General features: G+C 38.9%; 1 protein-coding gene and 1 long non-coding RNA gene across 3 annotated transcripts; one reads left to right on the top strand and one right to left on the bottom strand.

Annotated features, from left to right (window-relative positions):
• Nucleotides 1–3,073: 3,073 nt before the first annotated feature.
• Nucleotides 3,074–7,703, top strand: LOC125573230. The gene is made up of 3 exons (XM_048733634.1): nt 3,074–3,807; nt 3,940–4,441; nt 4,614–7,703. The coding sequence occupies exons 1-3, from the start codon at nt 3,074–3,076 to the stop codon at nt 7,239–7,241; spliced, it is 3,864 nt and encodes a 1,287-aa protein (XP_048589591.1). The 3' UTR covers nt 7,242–7,703.
• On the bottom strand, nt 3,346–8,112 carry LOC125573231. Of its 2 annotated transcripts, none has more exons than XR_007314001.1 (4): nt 7,865–8,112; nt 5,234–5,343; nt 3,659–4,013; nt 3,346–3,401 (listed from the first exon to the last, which is right to left on the bottom strand). It is a non-coding gene; the product is annotated as an uncharacterized LOC125573231 (long non-coding RNA). The 2 variants fall into 2 exon arrangements; XR_007314000.1 differs by having other exon boundaries at nt 3,346–3,716; nt 3,926–4,013.
• Nucleotides 8,113–9,852: the final 1,740 nt, after the last annotated feature.

Raw genomic sequence — 9,852 nt, 5'->3', positions numbered from 1 at the left:
CTTTTCATTACAAGTTCTATATGTGTAAGTGGTGACCATAGCTATGATTACTATTATTTAGAATATTTTTTTACCTACTAACAGAAAACAACTTGACTGCAAAACACTTACTGTAGGGCACTCGATTCAAGCAACTAGTACAAAAGATGTTTTTTTGCAGTCCTTTATTCAATATATTCAAGGTTATCATGCAATTCTGTTGTTTGACTGCATATATATATTTTTTTCTTTCTTTTCATTACAAGTTCTATATGTGTAAGTGGTGACCATAGCTATGATTACTATTATTTAGAATAATTTTTTACCTACTAAAAGAAAACAACTTGACTGCAAAACACTTACTGTAGGGCACTCGATATTAGGCATTACTTTCATGTGGATATAAGGTTGAAATGTCAAAACCTTCATTAACCCGTGAACTACGCTTTAGCGTATTACACTTTGTGGTGATCTGATTCTATTGTTCTTTTTTGTGTTTTACTAACTATTACCGTTTAACTATCACACTTTGTTTCACGGGTTAATGAAAACCACTCTAATTACTTACAGTAATTCTTTTTTTAATATTATTATTTACTTGTATAATTTAGATGAGCAATACATATTTCTTTTTGGCCTTGTAGAGCTCATCTCGTTCCTCATAAATAACAAACAAAATGAAGTTTGTTCTTATTTGGTGCAAAGGAATCTACATTAGTTTTCTAATCAGATAATTGTTTTTTTTTAACACTCACCTGTTATTTCAACAACTCTTACTTGAGTTTGCTTGTCTCAGAAATAGACCTTGCTTAATAAACAAATATATCTTACAAACTTATTTAATAATAGGTAACAACTGCAATATTGTATGAAGAGAGTGCCCCTCCCTTCCCCCTGCTATTGTTGACATTATGCTCAATAAACTGATACCTCTCCCCTCTCCACCAGTTAAGCATTCTATGTATGCTTCCCTGTACAAAATGCGCCCCTTCAAATAGAACATTAAAGTTCACATACTTGTTTACTTCCTCAAACTCTTTGCTTTGTGTTTTTTGTTAACTTCCTAGGAACAAATTGAATACATATAACAAATGAATCCAGCAAGCTTATTTCGCAAACTCACTTTTTTTTATTATTTTTGCGCAAAACCAATCAGGATTAGGTGGGTCAAGCACAAAGAAAGAAAACGAATAAAAAAAAGCCCATTGGCCTGGGATCGAACCCGGTCTGAAGAACAAAACGGAAACCATACATACGGATTACCCAATCGGTATGGCAGCACAAGGCTTTTACGGAAGGCTGTAAAGAACCCGAAGGCCCCAAGCACCGATATTTCCGAGCGAATATGCTGTACAACACTCTTGCAAGGTTATCCCAACCCGCGCATTAATGGGGAGGACAATAACCAGGATCCCAGTCTCGTAATAAGGTTACGCCACGCACAGCTCGCCGAGATTGTGGATGACAAAAAATAGAGGTCTATTTGGGCGTTTTGGGTCCCTTTGGGACTCGCCATGCGCACGGGCGCATCTCTTTTATTGTGTACATGACATCAAATTAGCGAAGAAAAAAGACGCTGTTTTGGTATCATGTGAAAAGCATAAAATAAATAGAAATAAAGACGTAAGGGGGGAGAATATTGACATATTCATATTAGAATATTGACAAAATCCGCAATATTGTCTACGCTGACTAAGTAAAGCTGTATTTTTCTTTAAAGGGGCAGCAGCATAGTACTGCGCATGTCTGGAGTCAGTGTTTATTGTAGGCTTTTAAGTGTCTACAAACAGTTGAACTTTTTAAAAGCTGTGAATACGTTATTAAATAATATGCAATATTATATTGAAAACTATGTTAATGGACAGTTTGTGGTCATTTTTTTTTGTTTTGTTTAAAGTCTGCCACATGTACCAAAAGCTCATAAGTCAGTATTAGAATTTCACTGAAGTTCACTGTGTCAGGGCTCTAGAGGTATTGCAAATCTCTTAACCATGACACTCCACTTTTAAAGCAAAGTAAAAAAAATCATAATTCTCAGTGCATTTAAGGCAAGGCTGAACTCGTAAAAACCGGACGGACTCAGTTAAAAAATTCTTGACAACGCATTTTTTAACCAATCAGCCTGAAAGTTGGCGTAGTTTTTCTGCATAACATGCTCGATGTTACCGACTACTCAGTTGCCATGGAAACCTTCACGTGACATAATTAAGGTGTTACAAGCTTGTGAAAAAACATCCTTTTTTCTGGCGCCCTGCAGACACACAGGACGTAATTAAAACTCCAAAATTCCAATGCTAAATGAAGGAGGGATAACCAGAGTATACAAATGTAAGCTGGAAATTTGTATTCCAAAGCTGTTGACGAAGTAAATTGAGGGCTTTGATCGATAATTGTAGAATTCAGAACGATGTGTCACAATACACTGCATTATTACAGGCAATAAAACTATTTTTCCAAACTTACACCTTGGATTTGAATCATTTAGGGATTAAACTTCTAAAACATGATTGAGAGTTGCAGTTTCCTAATAGCTAAGGTGTTTTTCAAAAGCGATAAAAGCTGACGCTCTTTCTTTGGAAAGATCGAAGCAGGCTCAGCTAAAAAGTGATCAGCGGTTGTCAGTTTCCATAGATACAATGAAAGCAAGATGGCGGATGGCCTGTGAAGGGAATACACATTGTTGCAGTAGATTGATTGAATACATGAAGAAAATGACGAAAATTGCAAGAGATTTCTTAGTTAAACGACAAAGGGACAACAAGAGATGTATCCCATGCAGAACTGTTTAAATATAGTTAAACGATCGTCTAAAATGAACGGAAAGACGTACTGAATTTAGAACGATTAAAGTAAACAGCATGATTATGGTAGGGAAATAAATGGAATCTTGAATCTTACAGTAAATAAAAAGACTCTGATTACAAAGCACATTATTGCGCATGTCCTTTTGTGTATTTTAGGCGGGATTTTCAAACAGTGGGGGCAGTTGGTGTAGTTATGGAATTGAAAAGTGCAAAGTTTTTTTCCCCAGCGAGTTTTACGAAAATTTTTGTCTTCTAGTTGTTGAATTTTATAAAAAAAAAGTCACCCTGAGATGGCAGGGGTCTTTCTATGTCCACAAACGTGTGGATTTGGGAAGGTTATAGCATTGCAGGTGGCCAGGGAGGTCGAAAAGGCATTACCGAGAGAAAGTGGTGAAAGCACTACAAAGTACAATGCGAGAGTAAAGGGGGAGCAGTACAGAAAGTACAGGAGCTATTTCCCACCACAAGTAACAGGGGATGCTTTTGATATCGAGTTCCTTAAATTCCATAGAAAGCTGCCTGGTTTGAGGAATGCCATGAACAAATGGAACACCAGAAAAGCTGAGGAAAAATCAAAGTTTATGGAGACTTTCTCTAGAGAGAAATGGCAAGGTTTATCTGAAAATAGAAGAAAGGAACATTCATTTCAGAACTGTAAAGCCTGTGCAATCAGATACACAGAGGTTATGTCATACTTCCCAGTCACCTCAAATTTCTTCAAGGGGAAAGCAAAGCAAAATATTATATTTGCCGCTAACAACGAGGCTCAGCGTCTGCGAAATGCAACCCCTACTGTAAAAGCACGAAAACGTGATGCTACAAATGTTGCAAGAGCTCTCTTTGAGCAATATGAGGAAAGTTTCCAAGAACAGTACCAGTGTTCACTTGCCAGTGCCCTGTCATCTGTTCCAGGGATAAACTTGCAACACAAAACTGAAAATGACAAGAGAAATGAACGACGCCGCATTTACACTTCATCAAAAGAAAATGTAGAAAACCAAATGAAAGAGACTGCATTTTTGAGGTGAGCTCAATTATTTAAATTTGAAAGAAAATTTTGGGAGAAATTTTGATGGGAAGTGAAAAAAAAATCAATGAGTCCAATTTTCTATAGTTTTATTGGGATATTAATTACAACATACCAATTAATTATTAGATGTTATGGAAGTGGACAGTCCATTAGAGGATGGGAGCGTGGGCGTAGAGCATTGTCGTTTGAGCCAGCAAACACTGCAAGAGAAAGAATGGATGAGCCTAACAAGAAAAAGAGAAAAAAAGACCACACCGGGGACATGGAGAGGATGGGATGGGACAAGGCCGGGCTTAAAGCAGAGGTTGAGGCGTACCAGGGTGGTCATCTTATCAATTACAGTGCTCTAGCTAGGAAGTATAATGTGACAGACAGCAGTGGACAAGTTGCACTTAACGGCGGACAGATTGTGAAGGAGTGGCTAGTGAGAAACGGAGTAGATGTTGACCGGTTTAGTACCAAACGCAAAAACCCCATGGATCCAGTAATTAGAAGAAGGAAAAGGAGAGGGCAAGGGGGAGAGATCAGCATACCCTGTGAGCCAGACAAGAAAACACTGAAAGCACAGCTATTGCAGAAGATCCACACAAAGGAGTACAGTATAGGAGAACGGATTGTACCACGAAAGGTAGGCAGTTAAAAATAACTTTTTGCAGGGCCATTGTGTTAAAGTCAATTGTCAGATTGATATAAAAACAAAAACAATTTCAGTACATGAACTAGATTGTCAATGTCTCTACAATATGTCTCCAATGTCTTTTATCTGAAGAAATTAATTGCATATTCTCTTTGTTTTTCAGTATGAAAAGCTTATCCTTACAAAGGATCTGAAAATAAAAAAAGAGGATGTCTATACTGATGGTAGAAAAATGCCCCTTGCCAATATCCGAAGGACAATGTTAAAAAAACAGGAGAAGTTTCTCCGGGGGACAACAGAGGAAGGAATAGCAGAGCTTACAGCAGAACAGCTAAGAACAAGGCTTTTGCAGATCAACGAGTATGTGGATGGTATGGCAGTCCCAGACATGAGGGAGAAGCTAAAAAGCCATGAAAGAACAAGGCATCTGATGGTATGGCTAGATAACTCAACAGTTGCTAACTCTGGATATCTGGTGTGCCTTATGACCTGTCTTTATGACAAGGCAGTGTTCCTTACAGATGAGGAGTATGCTGCAAAATATGGAAGAAGGGTTAATGTGCAAATGCTGGTTGAAGAACCAGAGCTACATTTTATTGCAAAATGTGGGAGCTCTGACCATGAGCTTTTATTATATTCGGAGACAAGGCTCCAATGTGTCAGAGAGCTGTGTGATGACAACAGTATTTCATACACTGATATCATGAGGTTTTGTCAGGGAGACTCTCCATTGCGAGCTTTTGAGACAGGACAACAGAAAGGAGGAAACTACTTTTGTTCTACCTGTGAAGTACACTGTGACATGACCAGCGACTTGGCCTACACTCTGAATTTGGAGGCCATATCCCTTACTGAGAGACAGCAGGCAATTCTTCGGGGGACCGTCTCCCTCTCTAAATCAAAACAGAAAAAAGCTAAACCACTGGAAGGTCTGAAAAAAGAAGAGCTTGAAAAGGAACTGGCATCAAGGGGCATTTATGAAGGAAAAACGAAAATGGAGATGCAGAAACTACTCACTGAAGAAATGAAAGGAAAACAAAGAGTGCCTGCACTTCTCTTTAATACCCCAACAGAATCCCTGACCAACCTTAATCTAGAATCTTATGAAGTCATACCATGCGAGCCTCTTCATGATCTTGGCAATCATATTGCAAATTTCTTTGCTGAATTTCCAAGCCATCTGATGGGTGAAGAAAAGGCTTTGATAGAGGAGACAATCACACTCAGTCTGGCAGGGAAAGACAGCAAGAGATGTGTGGACCAAAGGGAAGCCCTTATCAAAACTGCTGGGGTGGCACACCAGTCCAATATCATGTCCAAGAAAGCCATGGCTGCCATTGACACCTTGGTTGAGATGCAGAGACTCCTCTACGCGGCAGACAGCCAAAGATCTCCGGCCTCAATTCTTAGATATAGCAACCAAGCCTGGTACCACGCCATATTGTTGATAGATTTTGTGAAGGACACAAAGAAGCTAACCTCAAGAAAACTGTATGGAGTGTACTTTCATAACCTGACAGCCCATGCTACCAGTACATTGCGCTTAATGTCTGGACAAGCTGCTAATGCAGAACGACAAGAAAGGATCTTTAACAGTATCAAGCGCATCACGAAGCAGACATCGAATTACCATCAAGGGCAAATAATACCTAACCTTTTCATCCGCTTGCAAGCAGAGCGCCAGATAGGCCTGCAACGAGATGATGTGTTCAGACAGCAAGACCATGTAAGCAAGCTAGCAACTTGCCTCCCATCTCCCAAGAACACTGTCATACCTGAGGAGCTCATTCAAAGGCATAGCCATGCATGGCAAGCTCACCTCCAAGAAATAAGTGACTTCTTAGTTGAAGGAGAAGGTGTTTGGTGGAAGAAAGTTGAGGATGGAGTTGAATTTCATGATGTCACAGACATTCCCTCTGGTTGTGGGCCCTCTCTTCACCACTTTCGATCCAGCAACTTGAAAAAAGAGGCTGAGAGACTAGACAATTGCTGGAAACATTGCATAGCCAACAGCATTCCCCTCCCTACTCACCTCCTAAGAATCGACCAAGACGATGGGACAACACTTAGAATAAGAATTGACCCAGAATCAGTTCCTGCTGACACAAGGAATGCCTCAGATGAGACAAGTGAAGAAGATGAAAATGCTGTTAGCATTACCCTGGCCCCAGATAAAGTAGTCTGTCACAATGCAGGTTTCCCCCTACCTGAAGAGGTACCACCAGTACCTCTTATAGCCACTGCTGACATCATGGATGCCACAGAGAGTGAAGATGAAAATGTAGTTGGTATTACCCTGGCCCGGGATGAAGTAGTCTGCATTGACCCGGATCTCCCTCCACCCGAAGAGAAACATGCAAATGAAGGGAATTCCACCACATCTTTACCAACTTCACTTACACCAGAACCAGCCACAAGAACAACAGATTCCTCAACTGAGTTGACATCAAGGCTAGGGAAAGCTCTGGAGATTGTTGTTGGCAAGACAACAGAAGTGAGTGCTCTTGACAAAAAGCATGCAAGACTCAAGCAGTTGCAGAGACAAAACCTCAGGGACCAGCATCTAGAAAACAGCTATCACCACAGTCTTGCCCAGATGCAGACTAAAGTCCTTGCAAAGAGAAAGAATATACAGTCTGACCTTGTTGCATGGGAAAAGCAGTTTTTGTTTGACCACAACCTCACTGCTCCTACACCCCAGTTCATGAACGAGGACAGCACAGCATCAGCACTGTTAAAACAACTTAAGTATGCCAGTGCACTTCTGAAGCAATGGGGGATCACATTATAGACCCAAGCATCCACCTCAGCCCCAGTGGTTTAGAGCCAGTTACAGACCAGCAGTTTTACAAGAGGCCTATCTAAGATCAACATTTCAACCAGAAGCTCCAAAGTTCAATGGTTGTTTTAGGAATCAAACACAGACACAAACCAAACGGCTCTTTTAGGAGCCACCACAGTTTTCAAAAGTGATGATCAAATTGCGAATAATAATGGCATTAAAAATCTCAATAAAATGTTTCAAAATTAGTTAAATAGTCCCCCATCCCCCAAATTAGAGACTAATTTCAATTTCTATGGATGCTTATGTCATTAAAATCAATAACTAAAATATTAACCACCGGTCGATACTTGGTAATTAAGTTATAATCTTTTAATGAAAACAAATCCAAAATAACAAACTTCATTCAAACCAAACGGATCAATCAAACTGTTAAAACATAAAGCAAGCCTTTAGTATCTCTGAAATACATAAAAAAAAACATAAAGATCTACAATAACTTCTGAGAGTGGTTAGGGTTAAAAGAATAATAGCTGGGATCACAGGAATGGAATACATCGAAGGAATATTTCGCACATGGCCGCAACAAAGTCGAAGACATGACACAGTTATAGCTTTGATTATTTACATACCTTTTCCCCGCAATAGACATTCCGAAAGAAACTACTTGCAGACCATTTATTCCATGATATTTCGGCCAATTTTCTTTGTTATGCACTCTAAAACTACGAAATTCGCTCACAAAATTCGCCATATCTGAAGTAAGAGCGTCACCTCAGCGCCTCTGTTGTGTTGTCAAGGATACATGGTACCTAGGCCCCCGCGGCCAAAATCAATGCTGGGGGTAAAACTGAAAAATTCAGCCGTGCCTTAGAGGCACTGAGTTGTTGGTGGGGGTCTCTGTTGTGTTTGTTTTCTTTTTAGTTTTGTTCTATTATTATTATTATTATTTTCTTTTTTAGAGAGGGAGGGGAATTCAGCTAAAAATAGCCAAAATGTCAATTCAAGCAACTAGTACAAAAGATGTTTTTTTGCAGTCCTTTATTCAATATATTCAAGGTTATCATGCAATTCTGTTGTTTGACTGCATATATATATATTTTTTCTTTCTTTTCATTACAAGTTCTATATGTGTAAGTGGTGACCATAGCTATGATTACTATTATTTAGAATATTTTTTTACCTACTAACAGAAAACAACTTGACTGCAAAACACTTACTGTAGGGCACTCGATATTAGGCATTACTTTCATGTGGATGTAAGGTTGAAATATCAAAACCTTCATTAACCCGTGAACTACGCTTTAGCGTATTACACTTTGTGGTGATCTGATTCTATTGTTCTTTTTTGTGTTTTACTAACTATTACCGTTTAACTATCACACTTTGTTTCACGGGTTAATGAAAACCACTCTAATTACTTACAGTAGTTCTTTTTTAATATTATCATTTACTTGTATAATTTAGATGAGCAATACATATTTCTTTATGGCTTTGTAGAGCTCATCTCGTTCCTCATAAATAACAAACAAAATGAAGTTTCTTCTTTTTTTGGTGCAAAGGAATCTACAGTAGTTTTCTAATCAGATAATTGTTTTTCTTTTAACACTCACCTGTTATTTCAACAGCCTTACTTGAGTTTGCTTGTCTCAGAAATAGACCTTGCTTAATAAACAAAGACATGTTACAAACATATTTAATAATAGGTAACAACTGCAATATTGTATGAAGAAAGTGACCCTCTCTTCCCCCTGCTATTGTTGAAATTATGCTCAATAAACTTTAACCTCTTCACTCTCCACCAGTTAAGCATTCTATGTATGCTTCCCTGTACAAAATGCACCCCTTCAAATAGAACATTAAAGTTCACATACTTGTTTACTTCCTCAAACTATTTGCTTTGTGTTTTTTGTTAACTTCCTAGGAACAAATTGAATACATATAATAAATAAATCCAGCAAGCTTATTTTGCAAACTCACTTTTTTATTATTTTTGCGCAAAACCTATCAGGATTAAGGGGGTCCAGCACAAAGAAAAAAAAACGAATTAAAAAAAAAGCCCATTGCCCTGGGATCGAACCCGGTCTGATGAACAAAACGGAAACCATACATACGGATTACCCAATCGGTATGGCAGCACAAGGCTTTTACGGAAGGCTGTAAATAACCCGAAGGCCCCAAGCACCGATATTTCCGAGCGAATATGCTGTACAACACTCTTGCAAGGTTATCCCAACCCGCACATTAATGGTGAGGACAATAACCAGGATCCCAGGCCTGTAATACGGTTACGCCACGCACAGCTCGCCGAGATTGTGGATGACAAAAAATAGAGGTCTATTTGGGGGTCTTGGGTCCCTTGGGGACTCGCCATGCGCACGGGCGCATCTCTTTTATTGTGTACATGACATCAAATTAGCGAAGAAAAGAGACGCTGTTTTGGTATCATGTGAAAATCATAAAATAAATAGAAATAAAGACGTAAGGGGGGAGAATATTGACATCTTCATATTAGAATATTGACAAAATCCGCAATTTTGTCTACCCTGACTAAGTAAAGTTGTATTTTACTTGAAAGGGGCAGCAGCATAGTACTGCGCATGTCTGGAGTCAGTGATTA

Source organism: Nematostella vectensis, chromosome 10, assembly GCF_932526225.1.
Source record: "Nematostella vectensis chromosome 10, jaNemVect1.1, whole genome shotgun sequence".
Classification (NCBI taxonomy): Eukaryota; Metazoa; Cnidaria; class Anthozoa; order Actiniaria; family Edwardsiidae; genus Nematostella; species Nematostella vectensis.
Note: the sequence above shows the minus strand (reverse complement) of the source record. Positions and strands in the feature narration are given on the sequence as shown.